The following is a 20,409-nucleotide window of genomic DNA, read 5'->3' on the forward strand; positions in this document are numbered from 1 at the left end:
TGACACCCCAAACCCGGTAGGACTCTCTCTCTCTCTCAACATGTTATAGGCTTTATAGAGATTCTCGTTAATATTACGTAAAATAAAGCTATTGCTCGATTTTAGTTCCACATTTCAATTTTTTTAACCTTGTTTTTTTTAACAATATCTCTACATCCATCTCGACTGTTGACAGTGGAGAATATCAATAATGGTTTTGTTTTTTTAATAAAAGTCAATTTGAATATTCAGGATGATTATTTTATACGTTATTCTAACTTCCCAAAAATTGATAAGGATTTAGTTTTATGTAACATAATCACTCGTAAGTATGCCCCTGTATCAGTGGCATTTTAAGAAGGCTGGGTCCCCGGGGCGGCGGCAGTGTTATGTGACACCCCCCACGACCGTGCAGAAGTTTTCACGGGTCCGTCTTCTTCAAGTTTAATCGTTCTGATTTGCACCCCCCCCTCGAGCTTCTCCGATGGCACCCCCTGCTGCCCTGGTACCCGGGGCGGACCGACCCCCCGCCCCCCCCCTTAGGCCGCCACTGCCCTGTATAACATTTTCGAAGATAATATAATTTCGAATTCAAAGAGCTTTCCGATGGACGGTTTACCCGCTTCCAACACGTGACCTTCGAAAAATCTGCCTCCATTGGTAACTATGGTCAACATTATTATCTTCGTTCACACAGAACGTACAATAAGGGTAGCCAAAAATGTAATAATTCTTATAATCTTTGCGCTTTTGACAAGCTTACCATGGTAACCCAATCTCGTGATCGCGAAGCACGAGCTAAATTATAGCTCCTAGCTATAATGTTAATAGTTTATTTAAATTATTTAATATAAAGTTGATGGCGCTTTTTTCGTCACTGAGTTGGACGTACGTTGCGTCATATCCCGTGAACAAGGTTACATTACAGAAAACGCTTTTACGGCAAACTTACATGTACATTTTGTTTATTAATAAAAATCATTTACATAAACTAACAAGTTGGCAAGCCAAAATATACCTCTCCTCGGTAGAATTGTCCCTAGTGGTATTAATTTCTCGAGATAACCCTTAAAGATATATCTCCGCAATTTAGAGTTATTTGTTAAAAATATTAACCCATTTCTATCCCGCCCGGTATAAAATTTTAATTATAATTAAAATAATTGAGACGAAACGACCAATTTTAATTTATTCAGAATATCATAAGTTAAGTAGTTACAACAGTAAGTTAGACGTACTATAACAATGCACAATTGAATTAAACCCTTTTACAGAACAAGTTTATCAGTTAAATATAATACGACGCAAATTTTAATGAAAGAAATATCTACAGAGGCTTTTTGGAATTACTCGCTTACGAAATACTTGCCGCATCTTTAACGCTCATTTTATTTCAACACTCGCCCTTGATGAAGATACCGTAGATATCTGGTAGTGGACGACTCGTTCACTTCCTGTTGACGTTGTGACGCATACCACATGAAAAAGACCAATGCCGTCCAATTTCCAATATCATATAATGACTCGCACACCCAAGAAATCATTGACTGCGTTAGAAATCGTAGATATCCAAATATCCACACCAAATGTATTTACAAGAAGCAAAAACCTTACCATCAACAAAGCACAGAGAGCCACTTGACTAACCGCCACCTCTTAAAGCAATTAACGTTAAATTATCTCCTTTGAATTAACAGAACTATATATAGGTCGTTAAGAAAGTGGACCACCCACAGGGTCTACCCTTTAACCCTCTAATCTCGGCTGACTGCGCTAAAACAAGATTTAACCTTTAAAAAATACCAGATTAGGCCTTCATAAATTCATTAATAAAAAAAGACTTTATTACCTATTATGCTTACGATGCCTGTCTTAATTTCAGTGAATCTAAGCAGCTATCGGTGGTTCTGTGGTAGAGCGCTCGACTGCCAAGCCGAATGGTCTGGGTTCGAAACTTGGGTGGCGCATTTGTTTTTAATCAATAGAGAAACGCTAAATTAGAATTTCTTCGATGCAATAATTTCAATTTCAATTCTATTTCAATTAAACCAAAATTTCGTACTCTATTAAATACGCTTCCGATAAAGCTGAAGGTCTAATTTTCAATAAGGCGTAACAAGTGTCGGTGGTTCTGTGGTAGAACGTCCGCCTGTCAATCAGGAGGTCTCGGGTTCAAATCCCGCCCGATGCGATCGCAAATTGATACTAAGACGAATACCGTGTACAACTGGTGGAAACCCTGCCATTGGATGTTGAGAGGTAGCATTACACTCAGCACTCGGTCCGTCCCAAAGTCATTAAGAAGAAGTTGGAGAGAAAACGCCCATATAAACACAACAGACTCAACATGCACATCCATCAGAACACAAACACAACAAATTCAACACTCACAACCTACGCATAAACATTACAAAAACCGTAATACACCAAACCGTCACGACGGTGAGCGAAAAAACACCATCCAAACCAAACCGCAAATGCATCCGTTAACGCTCACCGTCACACGGTGGTTTTGCCAACCCTTTGAGAAACTGCGTACGCAGTGATTACACTTTGCACCGAAAATGCGAACGCGTTCGCAGTCCTGACAGACAGACACACCCACAGACCCACTGACAGACACGGTCGTTGTATAACCCCTCCTAGGGGACTTTGTCCCCTCGGAGAGGTAAAAATTAAGCCTTTCCGGATTAAATCAACATCATGCGCACTTGTAAATGGCATAACATTTAATAAATTTAATTCCTATGAAAGATAATTATTCCTGAAAGACGTTTTGGCAGTGGGAAAGAGTGGTATTATTTTATTTTTACGGTGTTACGTAAATAATAGCAGCGGCGTGGATGGGTAATAAGTTCCACCGTTTATTGGTGAGGCAAAACACAAAGGGACTGGAGACGTGAATTGTAGATTTATTTTCGGGAACGCTTTCGATTTTATCTTTTAAATTGGTCGCATCATCATATCTCCGAGACGAAGCTCGCAGTCGTTAGTCACTCTCTTTCTTCCTCCGCGGATGCTATTCGGAGCATCCTCGATTTCCGCGCTCCTCTCCGATGCCAACGCGAGAGAAGCCTGCCAGTTAGGGGGGAAACGAAAAACTAGGACGTACATCTCCCTCGACATAATCACATTCAAAGTTTATATCCGCTACAATAGTTTGACGACCGATGGGCTAACCGCTTTCCCCGCATTACATTAGGTGGATTCTTTACGTCTGTTCTAGGACTGAAAGTGTACTCTTTTTTACCCTAGAGCGATCTATTAGTCTGTTCTAGGACTGAAAGTGTACTCTTTTTTTACCCTAGGATGATCTATTCGGCTGTTCTAGGACTGAAAGTGTACTCTTTTTAACCCAAGGACGATCTATTCGGCTATTCTAGGACTAAAAGTGTACTCTTTTTAACCCTAGGATGATCTATTCGGCTGTTCTAGGACTGAAAGTGTACTCTTTTTAACCCTAGGACGATCTATTCACCTGTTCTAGGACCAAAAGTCTAGGACCAAAAGTGTACTCTTTTTAACCCTAGGACGATCTATTCGCCTGTTCTAGGACTAAAAGTTTACTCTTTTTAAACCAAGGGTGATCTATTCGTCTGTTCTGGGACTACAAGTGTTCTCTTTTTTACCCTACAACGAACCATTCGGCTGTTCTCGAACTAAACGAGTAATGGTTTTCCTCTAGAACGTATACTTGTCGCCTATTCGTCTGTTCCAGGATTTCAGAGCTACACTTTCTACACCTCCACAACAACCGGAGCAAAGATAGTAATCGAATTTGGTCGTCTGCAACGTCGTAGTCGACTGCTTAAAAGTTAGTTTTTTCGAGCTGCTCTGTTTGTGGGGCAAGCGGATAGTTTAATACGGAGTAAAAGGTGTACACTTTCAGTCCCAGAACAGGCGAAAAGTAATTAGTTTCTTCGTATTATTTTTTTAGAAATTGTTTTACACTGGCTATGTTACCACAAGCCGAACCATTCACCAGGACATAATTGGAGTAAAATGTCGTTAAAGTATCCACATCTAACGTTTTTCAATCAAGTTCCCGTTGATTTATACAGTCATAAGTAACATAATAACGATAGGTATGACACTTCCTATTGTTTCAATGCCAATTAGAATATATATATTTGGGCATATTTTAGACACTAGGGGGCTCTGTGCTGAATGAAACCTGAATTGCGTAATATTTGTGAAAATTAGTTCGGTGATAATATATGCTATTTATCATACGAATGTTCATGTTTCATTTCAATGGTCTAAATGGTTACTTATCAAGAAAAAAATATTTTATATACTTCTGATAATACAAATACATAGCTATAAATCTGCTAATACAAATTTCGTGGTATTTGGTCGAGAGATCATTTAGAATACGGGTATTATACTAAATTATCATTACTAAGGTTTTTGTCATCCTTAGAACTAGACTCCCATTTGAAAAAGCTAGAAAAAGTAAGCGGGGGAACTTGAAAAGACCGTAAATAAATTACGCGTGCTATTTATACGAGCCATCTTTTGCTCGATATATCTTCATTCTTCCAAAGAAATTTAGGAAGGAACGTAAAATAAATCCACCTTACCTACTACTACTGTCAAATACTAAACTTACCTCTTACGTTTGCTCCTTTAATCTCAGATAAATATTAATTCCCAGTACATATAACGTGAATTAAGTTAAATATATCCAACTCTATCTAGTTTTTTTTGCACGTTATAAAAATATTTTAATATTTAAAAAAATATGGGCTACTTTTTTTTTAAAATAAATAACATATTCCAAAATAGAGCCGTTTTGAGTTTTATTTTAAACTGAGTAATCGAAGATCTATTAGGTCCGAGTTTCGCATCTTTATGTTTGTAAGTTTTTAAATTACTTCATATTTGTTTAGGGTTTAGCTTTTTTCATAATAGACTAATCTACTTATTCGCTAATTTTATCATCCTTTGCAATCCTTTTAACTGAGTAATTGTAACGCTATTTCAGCATATCAGAAAACGAAAATTACACCTAGAAGAAAACAGGGCTCAAGCCGAGGGGTCGGACACTTGCCATTATTTTGTACGGGATTTCGTAGAGATTTTGGCGATTTTATCATTATTTTTGAAGTGATTTTGGGATTTCAATGTTAATTTACCATAGAGAGAGTTAAAAGATTTTGCGATTTTAGACATAGTGTACGGGATTTTGGTAAATGTCCGACCCCTCCGAGCGTACGGGATTTCGAAATCTCTGTGATTTCGCGATTTCGTCAAAGATTTCGCGATTCGTCAAAGATTTCGTGATTTCGTCAGATTTCGCGATTTCGTCCAAGATTTCGCGATTTCGTCAAAGATTTCGCGATTTCGTCAGAGATTTCGCGATTTCGTCAAAGATTTCGGGATTTCATAAGATTTTGCGATTTCGTCAGAGATTTTGAAATTTGGTCAGAGATTTTGCGATTTCGTCAGGGATTTCGCGATTTCGTCGGAGATTTCTTGCGAAGTGTACGGGATTTTGTACAAATGTCCGACCCCTCGGACCCCTCGGCTCAAGCTCAGTAATTTAATAAACTTACACTGAATTAAAAAATTATAATTTTCGTGTCTGTAAATTTAATTTCAGTGTCGGTAAATTTAATTTCCGTGAATAACGCGTTTAAATGGTACGCTATAATACGTTTTAGAGAAAATGCCGGCTATTCTCTGAGAAGCGGCTCGAAATTTGAATGCTGAAGTTGTATTTAATTCCCTGACAACTAGATGGCAACGTGGGCGGCAAAGATCCGGCGAAGGAGAGCGCGCATTTTCCAGTCGATACTCTACGTTGCGGATGTTTCTTCTTTCGGGGGAGCAGCGAAGAGAGAGAGAGAGAGCCGCAGCTAACAGTCGAGCTTCGCTAACTCGCGGAGGACAGGAGCGAACTGCTGAATCGCTTCAAATTCTGTCCATATAGTCGGCGACACTGACTTTCGCTGGCGGTATCTTTTCGACACCCCTTTCCGAGTTAAATCGTCGGACTGGGCTCGACTTTGCCTGGCCAATTCAACGAGCAACCATTCCGGAACTGGCCCTGATGGCCAACGCCGCTACTTCTACTTCACGGACTCGATAACTCCTTCGAATTGAGCTCTCGAATTCGACGTTTGGAGCCCGCTCACGGAAGAATGTTTCGGGAGGACGCTCAAGAAAGGAGACGGAAGCGCGCTTTTTTCTTCGAAATTTTGAATCGTAAATTTCACGGAGTGTTTTGAAGACTTCGACGAATGTTGGTGTCACTGTCTGTAATCACCGGCAATTTATGCGCGCTCAAGATGAGGAACTACTTCTTGGTCCAAGGAATACTGCTTCTATTGCCAATTAGCTTTTCTTACACCGAAGACAATAATTCGGCGCTTAACGGGGATGACGAGGCGGATGTACTGGGTGAGTTTTACACCTTTTATTTTCGTTCCAAATCGTAACTAGCCCCTGTTTTCGATTGTAAATAAACCGAAATCCTTTCCCGAGTTTCCCTTATACCATCGACTACAGCCAAGCCCCGCGGTTGCGGAAGGATAATTCGATTACTTAACCTTAAAAGTAGCGGAACACTTTGTATCCAGTGGTGAGAATTAACGAAGTAAAGTAGTGTTTTGACGGTCGTTTGCCTAAAGCGATAAAACTCGTTATTGACGCCCCTTTTTAAAATTGAGTTCACTCTTCGAGGTACTGTAAACTTCGCTTCTGTTAGCGGCCTTTATTATAATAGTAATAGGCCAATTGTGGAAGCGAAGAACAAAATATCTCGGAATGGAATTTGGTTATTTTTCGTCCACCATCTGTGAAATGAGTATTCAATCTGGCCCGCCCCACTTTGTTCTCCATTCTAATGCGAAATAACCACGCGATTTCGCGGTAAAACAATTTCATTTCTTTTTGTAACCCGCGCCACCGCTACCCGCAATCCGTTCTTTTTCTCTTATAAGCTCCTTTTTTTTCGGTTACGGTCCTTTCGGGGGTTAAGCTCTTCCGCCCCCGCCGATAAATTCTGTATTCCATCGTTTTCTTTTACGGCTTTCCCGCCATAAACTTAAAATACGTAATATCATTACGCGGCCTCATATTTTCTAAATTTGAATATTTATGTTTACGATGCGTTTTGTTACCGTATACCGACTTATTTTGTTATTTCGTTTGGAGCCTTAATATTATCAAGGAACGGTTTTTTTATTGTTGTTGAAATGTGTAATAATGTTGACCGCCATTTTCGCAAAAGTTAAACAACTTTTCTTTCGATGACGGGATTACCTTTACCCGGTGTAGTGAGAGGGGCGTTGTTTTTCTCAAATAGTACTTTAGTTTGTGATTGCCTATTTAGCCTTTGACGATATATGGTGGTTACAACTTTAATTAGGTTTGCTTTATGTATTAAGTACGTCATTAATTTCATTAAAAAATTAAAATTTATTCTAATTTTTTAAAATTCGTAAAAAAATAATTAATTATTGATGAATTAATTATTCCTGTTACTTTAGGGAATAATTTTTATTTAAAGAAAATTAATATAATATTCAAGATATCTGAGATATTTTGTAAACTTCTAATGGACCATTTTTGTGATGGTAAATTAATTAATTAATTAATTTTTTACGAGTTTGAAAAAACTAAATTTTAATATTTTTTAATCATATTAATGACGTACTTAATAAAATAAGTAAACCTAATTAAAGTTTATGATTCACAAATAATGAGTTGTATTGGAACGGATTAGATAGTTGATAATAGGAATATCATTTGACCTTGGTCAACAGTGTACCATAGTTTCTAACGGGTCATAATTATCGGCTAGATGTATTTTTAACGAAATTAACGGAGTTCAGCAGGCTAGCGAGGTCCACTTAAAATTTTATCACTTCGTAAATTGAAAAGGCTAATAATTTCTCCACGGAAATAAATTGCTTCATTTTATCTCATAATTAAATACTTCTGTGGATTTTAAGCAAATTAGACTGCGGAAATTGATAGATCAATATATATTTTTTTCGCGTCATTGAAATAAAATTTTCAAAAACGTACATAATTTTCACGAAAAGTGTCACCAAAAAAGTCACGTAAATTTCTAAAACGTAAAGACATGAAATCTGTCTATCATAAAATCACCCCGAGGGGCTAACCACTCTTAGAAAGTCTGTACACCGGATTACGCTTAGATTAGCACTGCCAAAGGCAGGGACTTCAAAGATTACGCGTAGTCCCATTAGTACAGTCAAAGGTACGGCTCTGTACACCGATTACGTGGAGTGATCAGCCCCTCGGTGCTCCCTAAACAAATTCCTTCTCCCCCTGTCCCCCTGATGGGTGGAGGTATTATTGACTTCTGACATAAGTAAAAATATAATTACGCGCGTCGGAAGATAAGGTAACGCACTCGCGGATAGTCAGAACGGAATTGGTTCGACAAGATAAAAGATCTTCCTTTCTTAATGGTTTAAGGGGTTTTCCCCCGAGTTCTTCGGTTTCCCCTTCCATAAAAACTTGTCGAGGTTAACGGTAATAGTTAGTGTAGGGAACTGTTGGCTCGATCTCGTGGCATGCAGGGCTTGCCACCACCCTCCTACGCATTGTAACCCGGCCACCTGAATTAATGGCTTCAAAAGTCGCTTGATGACTTAGGCCTAAGGTGGTGCCTTGGGTATTAGCCTAGCTGATTGATTTTAATTGGTAATAAATGATATATACTTTCGTATTCTATCTCAGCCGTCAAAAAGGTCAGTTGCAGCAGGGATAAAAAGTTGTAGAAAGCGTGAAGACGGAGACTAATAATATTTGGCAGCTCCTGGCCCGCGATCCGGCAAATTCCTCGACTCTGGTAGTCATCATTTCCCTCTCTCTCACTCTCTATTGCTGTATTCCGGGGGACTCTCTTTATTTTAGCTTTCGGGGGGGTGCCGAGGAGCAGCCAATTAAAACCCGGCGGCGGCTTTTGAGAACCATTCCGCTCCCCCCCGCGGGGAATTGAAATTAGCGCATTCGACTAAAAGAGAGCAACGTGTTTAGTATAGATTTACCCTTTTCCATTCAGTTCGCATCGCCACTAATCCCTGCCACCGTATAATACGGAGATCACTATTTTCACGGTCACTTTGTAGATGGCGCTACTGGAGCCGTTCCCGATTGAATAATTGTACTCTCGGAATATTCCATCTTTTATACTCTTATAATTCCGGTTATTGTACGGACTGAACTCGGTAGCTACGCCTCGGATGTCGATCGGAATTTCGCCGCATCAATACGGATCCGTTCTCTCTCTCTCTCTAGGACTACGGGCTGACCTTGTCGAATTGTTCGATCTATACAGTGACCGTTGGCCTTCTCTCTCCTAGTCTCCGCGGACGCTTGTTGTACAGCCAGTTCAGGGGTCGTGCGGGAGTCGTAAAGACATTTGCGGTTTCGGAGACCAAAACTCGAATACTTGGCCACGGTCGAACGCATCCCCCCTCATCCTCCGCCTTTTACGGCGAACCGTGCAGCGAGATTCTCAGAAGGAGGGTGCGGGTGGAACGGATGATCTAGCAGCGAGGCAAAGGACGGAGTGCGGCTAATAGTCTTTTTAAAGACGAAGGGCCACCCAAAAAAGGAGCGAACTATTAAACCAGATAACCCGCTGTTTTAGAAGCTCGATTTTCGAAAGCCGCTTTTGTGGATTTACTGGTCCAATCCGTTCTATTCATGACTTGATGGAGTTGAGGGCTATTCTTGTAAAATGATCGCCATTTTTCCTTCTAATGACCTTTCGGTTAATTTAATAAATTCGATCCCTTTTATAAAGCACGTAAGGCGGTTATGAGCGTCTTATAGGGGAAAATCATTTGGTAGTATCGTCTACGAAATTGCTTTTAAATTGACCTAAATTTGGTCTATTGGCGCCGGTTATAAATGCCGAGTAACGTGGGATTAACAACCTTTCAGGGCCGTTAGGAATTACTAAAAAATAATTATTTAAATTTGGGCTAATTTCGAATTACATTTTGTTGCTCGGGGAGAAGTTGAAAAAAATTGGTACCCCTCGTGAAGGTCTAACTCTAAATTTGAATAAAGGGACCATTCATACAACGGTAACTTTGAAAGAAAAATATAGTGTTGTAAGTCGGAAAATTTTCCGGAAATGACCGTGGCCTTTTTTCCGGAAAATGTTCCGTATTTTTTCGAAAAAAATTTAAAATCTTTTCATTCCATGATTAGTCTAATATATAGCGGCATTTTCGACTAATTTTTTCGAATCTAAAAGTAAAACTAAACCTCTAGACTAGTTTAAACTGATTAACAACGTAACACTATTAATGTTTTTTAGTATGTTTACTGATATTAGACATTTTATATCGATAAAACGTTAAAAACATTAAAAACCCTTAAAAGTAATTTATGTTTCAATTTTTTATTTTTCCGATTTGCGGAAAATTTTCTGGAAATTTTTTCGCATTTTATTTTTCCGAAAAATTAACAACACTAGAAAAATATCAGATTGTTGATCCGAAACTTGATTACACGCGGTACCTTTTTCGTTGTTTTCGCTGACTGGATACCGTAAGTAAAGGCGTAGCGAAACGCAATCCTCTTTTGGGAATGCGATCTGGGAAGCTTAATTACGGCCAAATATTAGAGGCTCGCTTTATTTTTGCGTCGCGTAAGCCGAAATTAGAGAGTCATAACCATTTGGACGCAGTCGCAGCTTGCCTCTCTGTCTCTTGACTGGGAGAGCTTCTCCTCTGGCGAATACTTAGAGGAGGTTCAGAAACAGAGCCGAGCGCGGTTATTACTCGAGTTTCGCGGGGCTACGTTGTGGTATATATATATATATATATATATATATATATATATATATATATAGAATGTTGATCTCTCTAGCTGTGTTCCGCAAAAAGCTGTACAGAGAGAGAGAACGCCTTTCGTTAATGGCTTTCGCTAGATATGTTTTCTCCATCGCTTCTCCGCAACCACCGAGGAATTGACTGCTTCCTAATGTAACCTCGTTTAAGAGGACACTAAGTGACTTAAGAGAAGGACGTGGCGCTGTCCAACCTCTAATGTCGAGTCGTCCGAGATCGGTTCGCGTACTCGGTTTCTAATCTACGTTGAATCCCTGACCTCTCTCTCTCTCTCTCTCTCTCTCTCTCTCTCTCTCTCTCTCTCTCTCTCTCTCTCTCTCTCTCTCTCTCTCTCTCTCTCTCTCTCTCTCTCGCCTTTCTAAAAGAACTTGGCATCACAAAGAACTTACCCTAAGTAATTTCTAAATTAAACTGTATGGTAACCATCATTATTTTGAAATATTTGTTTTGTAGTATTGTTTGAAATCGTTGATAATTAAAGCTTTTCTAAAAACAAAAACTCTCTCTCTCTCTCTCTCTCTCTCTCTCTCTCTCTCTCTCTCTCCCGACATGGTCACGCGTCCACCACCAAAAGTAGACCGTTAAATTCATTATGACTGAGCAGGTGGTGGCGCTTTAACCGCGTTCTGTCCTCATTTAGATAGGCGTAATTACGAGCCTGGACGCTTAAATAAACGCGTCATTATTTTTGGGTTCAACTCCCCGTTTGTTTATTCGCCCATTTGCGACATAGTTTCGCGCTTTCAAACTAGTTCAAACATTTTTGGTTTTTAAAAGCTAAAGTTGTTGGTCACTCGAGGGATAGTGTATCCGTTAGAAATAGGTCAAGCCCGTTATTTTCTAATACGTTTCCAGATCCTCGCTTTCGTAAGTAAACACCGATACTCTTCGCTGACATAAGGGTGTTGTGTGCCGCTCGAAAGGGAGCCGGAAAAGGATTTACAAAAAGAAGCTTATATTTACATTTCGGGGACTTTTAGCATCCCGGTAGATTTCCTTCTACACGCAGTATAATTCCTTCTAATGTTGGGGAAACGAAAAAGCAATAGCTTATTTAGATTGAAGGCGGGTAGGTGGAAGTCCTCGAGGGAACGGACGGAGGAGAACGATAATATTCTATAGTCAATATACTTGACTAGATTGGAAAGAGATTTTTTTAGGCTCCGAACGCGTTCTTTGGTCCTCCCAGCGGCCATAGTCGGAATAGAATGTCCTTTGGAGTGTACCTTATCGCTCCACTGACAATCGGAGTATTTCCCCTGTCCCTCCTCTTCTTTCTTTGTAGCTTAGCGCATTCCTCGCCGAGCCGAGCTCTTAACATTCTCTCGCCGCTCCAACGGCCGAGCTTCTCTCTACTCTCCAAAAATGAGTCTCCTAGGCTGCTCCACCTCTCTCTCTCTCTCGCGTTTCACAATAGACGGATAGCTCTTCCCCTCCCGCTCAGCTATAGAAAAAATCGGAAGGGATATTTACTATATAATATCGTAGCATGCATTATTCATGGCCATTTCTCCAGCGCGACCCACTCTTATATATATATATATAAATATAGCCGAAGAAGTAGTACGATCCGAGATACCCCTTTCCAGTTAAAAATCCACATTATTCGACAAACATTCCAGTAGCGACTTCACCCATTAGTTCAGTTCATTTTAAAACACGGTTGAATCCGTGGTAGCGCCGTCTTATTGGGGGTGATTGAAGGAGAGTTTTCTACTCGGGTAACAAGATTTTAAATTTAGTCTTAAAATCCGTCGTCTTACGTGGCTGGATGACCCGTTTCGGAATGGCGTGTTGGCTTCCTAGGGTCTCAAATTTTATCGATAATGAGAAGGTGAAAGGTGGCCCTCATTAGGCCCCGTAATTAAACTTTGAATAGGGCCGGGAGGAGGAGTTGGGCCCCCGAAACTCTGAGGAATTAATTAGGCCATCTTGAATATAGCGGCGGAGGAAAAAAGGCGAAATGGGGTGGGCTTAGGGCTTAGCGGTTCCGTCTCAATTACGGAGTTAGCTCTCTCTCTATCTTTCTTTTCGGAGGAGTCAACCGTTAATACATGGCTCACTTGTACTCTCACTTTTTCGAGTTGGATGTTCCAACGCGTTTTTATTTTTTAATATCGACATTCGAAACTCTACCCAAAACCCCGCCTCGTAGAAAGCCGAACGTCTTTATATTTTAGTCGCCTCGCGTCAATATCACGATGGGAAATTGGTGTTTATTTTTTTCTAAATATTCAAAAATTTTACTTTTTTTTTTCTTAAAAAGAAATTTTCATTGTATAAAACAACCAAATTTGTAATATCCTGCAATTTTACTAAAAAATATCCCTTCTTATATTTTTACGAGATTGTATAAATATGCATAACTTTGGAATATCTTAATTTCATCCCCATTTTTTCTTATAATAAATATCGTAATAGATCGACTTCTTTACTTTATATTTTTATACTTTTATTAGGTCCATATTTAAAGTGTTGGTCGCACGAAAAATCGAAAGTAATGCGGGCTTGTTTTGAAGCTCTGAACGTTCTCTTTCCAAAAATGTCATTGTCGAAACAAATTTCCAAGTCTAAGTGTACTAATTTTGAGTCCGGAACTGACCTTTATCGCTCCCCAAAATCCTGAAATTTTCCGCGAATTTTTCTCCTCCGTAGCACGAGCAATTTGGGGCAAATCGAAGCTGTAGTTTTATTCCTAAAATAGAAGGAACTGAAGTGGATCGATTCTGTTTACTTGTAGAAGTTTTCAAACCAGAGATTTTTAATCATAATTGACGGCTTTTAAAATTAATTTTGCGCGTGAAAATACCTCTACATGTTATGGTCAAAAAAGCACGCAAAGAAGGCTGTGTGCCCAAGACATGTACCTGTAGTGTCGCGCGCTAAAACGTCATTTCAAAATCCGTCAATATTAGGCTTATTATGGAAATAAAAAAGATTTTTTTTTACGGGCGCGCTACGCAGCGCGCGCGACACGACGTTTTTAAGTTAGAAGAAACCACCTATGGACCACCACGACGTTTTTATGCGCGAGGAACCTTAGGTTTCATCTCAATTTTCTACTTCGTAGCCTTGTGTATGCCTATTTCAATTACTACTGTGTAGTACTTTTTCCTGGGTGTGAAATCAACCCGATTTTAATCCCAGATGTAAAGAAATGTATTACAGACAATTAGCCAATGATACGCTTCGCATTTTCTGACGTCATGGGTGCCGATAAGTATTTTAGAAATCTGGAATTTCGCTGAAAAACTCCATTTCCACCATTTTGACTTCTTTTTATAGTAATTCAAAGACCGCTAAACCGATTTTGATGAAATTTTCTGTACTTGCTATAAAATGTTTGCTCTTTCTAATGAATCATTAATTTTAAAAAAATAAATAGATATCAAAGGAGCTGATACTTCATGGATATAAAAATGTTTTTATTAAAATGTTTCGGGAGCTTTCAAACCGTGGTCCTTCGTCAGCCGTTACATCATTAAAAACATTTTTATATCCATGAAGTATCAGCTCCTTTGATATCTATTTATTTTTAAAATTTAAATTTACCATGGATCGGAATTTTAACATTTAGAATCATTAATTAGCCATAGCTAAAATTTCGTGCAACCAACACTTTAAATAAGAATTTTTAAGAGGATTATCCTATGTGGCCTCTGGGTCGAAATTAAGACGATATTTTGGCGTATCCGTCGCGTTAATCATTTGCGAAACGCGACTACGACCATCAGCTGTTTAAAGTTTGAAAAAGAGAAAAAGTTTGACGCGAAGAAATATGAATTTTTCCAACATGACTTATATATGAAGGTGGTCTCCCCGGCGTAGCTTATAAAAGATTTACTTTCGCGGAGCCGTTCTACGCACGAATTCAAACGCCGGTATTATTTCTTTTCTCAATCCCTTATCCAGCAAAGTCGAGCTTAACTTTCTCGTGCGGGGGAAAAGGATTATTTAAGCTAGAGCTACTGGTTTTTCCATCTGATATTTTATTCAGTTTCACTCCGCCGAGGTCCTTTCGTATTTTTCGACTACGCTTTCATTCCAGGGCTAGCCTACCGGCCCCGAAATACTAAGTAGGCCTGTTGAAAATGCGGAAAGAATTATCCGCTCTCTTCCGAATAGAAGGCTGACGTCGTCTTGGGACCTATTTTTAAGCCTAAAAGCTCTAGCCCGCCCCGGATTTGTAAGTTTGTTCTCTATTTTCCTTCGAGCCTATACAACCTGGCGCGATCGAGTAAAGGATACGTTATACTCTTAACGTTCGTTTTTAGCCGTTTCATCCTTAGCGCGCTTATTACTATGTTTCATTTGAATAATTTAGGGATTTGCTCCGAATCGTTTCGGTTTTTATTATTGTAGAAATGGGTATTAGAGAGGGATAAACGATTAGGTAAAACGAAGCTATTTTATTTTCTGTCTGACAAGTGAACGTTTATACGTGGGTTTGTTTTATTGAGTTAGTTAATTAGGCTTAGGTTAATTTTTTTTCTATCACAGATTTGAAAGAAATTTTAGCAATATTTAGGCAGGAAGCCGGTACCAATTTTATATCTTTTCAACATAATTTTTTCAATTGAAATGGGAATGATGGGAAATTAAATATTTGATCGGCAATGATATTGGAATTTATATCTTAATTTCCAACATAATTTTTTCAGTTGAAATGGGAATTATGGGAAATTAAATATTTCAACGGAAATGGTATGAGTAGAGGGAAAGTAAGGGCGAGACATCGATCCCGGGTTCGGGTTTGGGTTCGGGATCGAAATCCGGGATTTAAGGGATGAAATGGGGGTAAAATCGTCAAAAAGTCAATGTATTTCTGATATTTCTCGCGACGATTTGTTTTTTCGTATATCAACATATTGCGTCCAGGCCAACTTGTTCATTTATCTACGCTTATCTCGAAAGATACTTGAACGTATATCTTATCAAGTTTTATCGTACGGAATAAGTTGAAATGATGTAAAAATTGATAACCTAGGCGACGCGTGCGCAGATTACCCCGGGGGACGCGGTTAATTTGAATTTAAGAGTGTTTTGACGTCATGGAATGTTCGTTGTTAAAGTAGAATGGAAATATTTTTTCACTTCATTTTAATATCATTGTAGTACTTAAATATGCTTGACACTTGAACCAATCTCACGAGTATTTTTTAAAACGAATATCTCGATCGCGTTTTATCGTACGAAATAAGTGGAAATTATGATTAATAACCTAGGCAGGAAGATAGCGCGCGCGTGCGCGGATTACCTGGGAGGCGCGGATTGCCCGGGCGCGCGGTTAATTTGAATTTAAAACATGGATTCCCTCTCCGAAATAATTCATGTACCCAAAATTGGACCGCAAGTTTTTTTCTTTTAGGGAATCTCTATGGGAGTTTAACATTACAATAAAGCTAATAGGTCCAGTTTGGGGTACTTTTGGTCCGAAATGGGGTACATAGGGCCGAAAATGGTGACTTTGGTCGTTTTAAGGGTACTTTTGGTCTATTTCGGTCCATTTTTGGGTACATCAGAAAAGCAGTTGGAAAAACGAAGAGCCTTATTTTTTTTTTCCACCCATCTCCAAACTCCAAAAATTTATTGCTATAATTTATTTATCCCTTCCGTAGGTATAAAATAAGATAAAAACCACTTACCTATATTTTAATTACGGTAAATTAAAAATACTTAATTAGTGTACTAAGTTACGTTTAAAAGAACCTTTTGTAACAATTCCAATATGTAAATATAGGTATAAGGATTGAAAAAATACTTAAAATGGTTTTACTGATAAACTCTAAAGGAATTTAACTTTAAAGGGTATCTTAGATTATTGTTTTTAATTTTATTCAAGTTGAAAACGTATTAAGAGTCCTTCAAAGTACTATAAAAGGATTTTATTTACGAACTTAATTCATATTTTCTTCAAACTTTCAATTCGCTTTTATTACTATTTAAATACGGTAAAATATAATTCTTATACACAAATATAGTCAGAAAGATACTATAAAACACTAAAATTAAAATTAAATTAAATTTGTGTGGATAAGATTTGTAAATATCATTTTGAAACTAATAACTTTCACGCTTTATTTAAGTCAAGCCAATAAAAACAATTACCTATATTTTAAATACGGTAAAATATAAATACATTTCCGATATGTAAATAGGTAGAATAACACTATGAAAAGTTCCTTTTTCTTCTTTTAATACGACAACACACAACTCTGATACGCAAATATATAAAGAAAATATAAAAACAAATTTACTCTACGTTCGATACGTTAAAATACATTTCCGATACACAAATATAGATAAAGAAATACTATAAAATGTAAAAAGGTAGAAAAATACTACACATTAACCATTATGAATTTAAGCTTACAACATCCTCTATACTCTACATTCAACACGTTAAAATATACTTCCGAAATGCCAATATAGGTAGTAAAATACTACAAAATCTCTATACTTTACCTTCAATACGTTAAATTACATTCCAATATGTAAATATAGGAGGAAAAATACTACAAAAGCCTCTTTTCTTGGCGTTCAATATGTTAAAAAAGATTTCTGAAATGCAAATGTAGGTAGTAAATACTACAAAATCTCTATACTCTACCTTCAATACGTTAAATTACATTCCAATTTGTAAATATAGGTAGTAAATACTACAAAAGCCTCTTTTCTTGGCGTTCAATATGTTAAAATAGATTTCTGAAATGCAAATATAGGTAGTAAATACTACAAAAGCCTCTTTTCTTGGCGTTCAATATGTTAAAATAGATTTCTGAAATGCAAATATGGGTAGTAATTACTACAAAAGCCTCTTACTCTACGTTCAATACGTTAAATTAATGATATGCCTCCGATCGAATCGTTCATTTTTTCCTATTTAAATATACGCATTTAAATTAGAATTGCTTCTAGTGTTCGGCAGTCGATTAATTTTTATCCACAAATTTTCCGATTTATTTAAAAAACGTTGGTAAAAAAAATATCATTTTAACTTATTTAATTGTGTTTTTTACCCAACCAAGCATTTATTTGAATAAAAGTGGTATTTATTTAAATAACCAATAGTTAAATAAAAATTGTTAAATGTTTAAATAATCGAAAGTGAACAAGCCTATTTTTTAAATAAAACAAACAGACTTTAGAGTTGATAAGATTTGTAAATATCATTTGAAACTAATAATTTTCACGCTTTATTTAAGTCAAGCAATTACATTTTTAAAAATGAAAGAAGTTAAACAATATAAAAATTGTAAATATTGTAAATATTTTTAGGTAATAAAGAAATTAAGAAATGTTTTAATTAAAATATCTTTCATTTTCCACTACATTTTTAAAAATTAAAGAAGTTTAACAATATAATTATTCTAATATAATTTCAAAATCAGGTATTATTTAAAGTACAAATGCATAATTTAGTGAAGCAATTCTTATTTAAATACTTTTATTTAATTAATTTGTGTATCTGAAATGTATTAATTGAAAAATAAGTGGGTTTTACTATTTATCACGGTTTTTTATATATACATATATATATATATTTGAATGGTTACAAAAGGTTCTTTTAAACGTAACTTAGTACATTAATTTATTTTGGAAGTTCAAAACGTATTAAGAGCCCTTCAGAGTACTATAAAAGGATTTCATTTACAAACTAAATTAATATTTTCTTCAAACTTTCAATTCGTTATAATTTGAATTTAAATGAAAACATCATGGATTATAGGAGCGTAATCTACTATTAGACCGAACTAATTAAAAAAAATACTTAAAGTAAGTGGTTTTACTGATAAACTCTAAAGGAATTTTGGAATTTTCTAGAATAGCAAAGTAAAACTAAAACGTAAACCAAGTTTAAAACGAAACTAATAACTGGGAGAAAGGTTGAAGTAAGTATTTTTTTTTGATTTTTCGTTTTTTAATTTTTGAGTTCCCTATATTATTATAAACTAAATTAAATATAATTTTTGAAAATTTGTGATAAAAGATCTGCTCCTTCGTGTTTTAAATATATTTAAAAACTCGAGATTTTAATGACTAATAAAATATAAATTATACATTTGGTTTAGTATTTTACTATTGCAAGTAAAATTAATAGTAATTTCAATTACTTTTTTAGTTTTTTTTTGACAAATATGCAAACTATTTAGTTATTTCAAAAACAAATACGTCGAATTATTTGGTATTCGAAATACTATTGGTTAGTTTTTATATCTTTAATTTTATTTTTCAGAACAATTTCTCTTTGTCTAGCTTCTTCTAACTTTAATTTATATGGCCTTAAAGCCAAGTATTTAACAAATTTTGTAACCAAGTAGATGGAGCTTTAAACAATTTTTCAGTCATGTAGTCAAGGAAATGTTCAAATATACGTGTATTTGGTCATTTTGATGGTCAAATAGCCCAGTATGGAACTGCGAGATGATAGTCAGACATTGAGACGCGGGTGGCGCCCGTGCCCCAGCGTCCACGCCAGCCAGAGACCGTAGTTGCTTTTGGCGTCGGGGGAATGTCGCATTCTAGCGAAAGGTACTTTTTTTCCGATGGTGAATTATCCCTAGCCGGACAGTTTGGAAAGAATCTAGCATGTTCAAGTTCTGGTACGTCTCCTGATTTCCATCCTTCTAATACGCCATGGCATTTGTAACATCGTACTTCATCGCCCCGCTGATTATAGTAGAATCCAGCCTTCGCTAGTTGCTCCTTAGTGACGTGCGGATTTTTCCAGTGACGAAACGTTTCAAGTCGATACACTTAAATGTCCATAGCTGATCTAGACCAAATACGTTCTATAGTTTCAAATGATACATTCTCTAAGTCTACATTTACCCCTAAGTCTACTAAACCTAATTTTATCAATATGGTTAAATTTCTACCCGTAAAGTAAGTAACTATTTTTTCTTGGTAATAGACTATATTTTTAGACATATTTAAACAATTTGCATATTGAAAAAAGCGTTTATATTGAGAATTTTAGCGTAGAAATTTAACCATATTGATAAAATTAGGTTTAGTAGACTTAGGGGTAAATGTAGACTTAGAGAATGTATCATTTGAAACTATAGAACGTATTTGGTCTAGATCAGCTATGGACATTTAAGTGTATCGACTTGAAACGTTTCGTCACTGGAAAAATCCGCACGTCACTAAGGAGCAACTAGCGAAGGCTGGATTCTACTATATTCAGCGGGGCGATGAAGTACGATGTTACAAATGCCATGGCGTATTAGAAGGATGGAAATCAGGAGACGTACCAGAACTTGAACATGCTAGATTCTTTCCAAACTGTCCGGCTAGGGATAATTCACCATCGGAAAAAAAGTACCTTTCGCTAGAATGCGACATTCCCCCGACGCCAAAAGCAACTACGGTCTCTGGCTGGCGTGGACGCTGGGGCACGGGCGCCACCCGCGTCTCAATGTCTGACTATCATCTCGCAGTTCCATACTGGGCTATTTGACCATCAAAATGACCAAATACACGTATATTTGAACATTTCCTTGACTACATGACTGAAAAATTGTTTAAAGCTCCATCTATTTGGTTACAAAATTTGTTAAATACTTGGCTTTAAGGCCAT

The 20,409-nt window shown here is 37.1% G+C and overlaps 1 protein-coding gene across 2 annotated transcripts in view; it reads left to right on the plus strand.

The window, feature by feature from the left end:
- Positions 1 to 5,724: 5,724 nt before the first annotated feature.
- The window catches only part of LOC149932542 (neural cell adhesion molecule 2-like), a 173,795-nt gene continuing 159,110 nt past the window's right edge, over positions 5,725 to 20,409 (plus strand). For both annotated transcript variants that reach the window (XM_090156138.1, XM_090156137.1), the window contains exon 1: positions 5,725 to 6,384. In XM_090156138.1, the coding sequence (XP_090012264.1) occupies positions 6,225 to 6,384 (160 nt within the window). In that variant the 5' untranslated portion in view covers positions 5,725 to 6,224. The remainder of the gene's footprint in view (positions 6,385 to 20,409) is intronic.

This window comes from Leiobunum rupestre, chromosome 8 (assembly GCF_980474605.1).
Source record: "Leiobunum rupestre chromosome 8, qqLeiRupe1.1.hap1, whole genome shotgun sequence".
Lineage (NCBI taxonomy): Eukaryota > Metazoa > Arthropoda > Arachnida > Opiliones > Sclerosomatidae > Leiobunum > Leiobunum rupestre.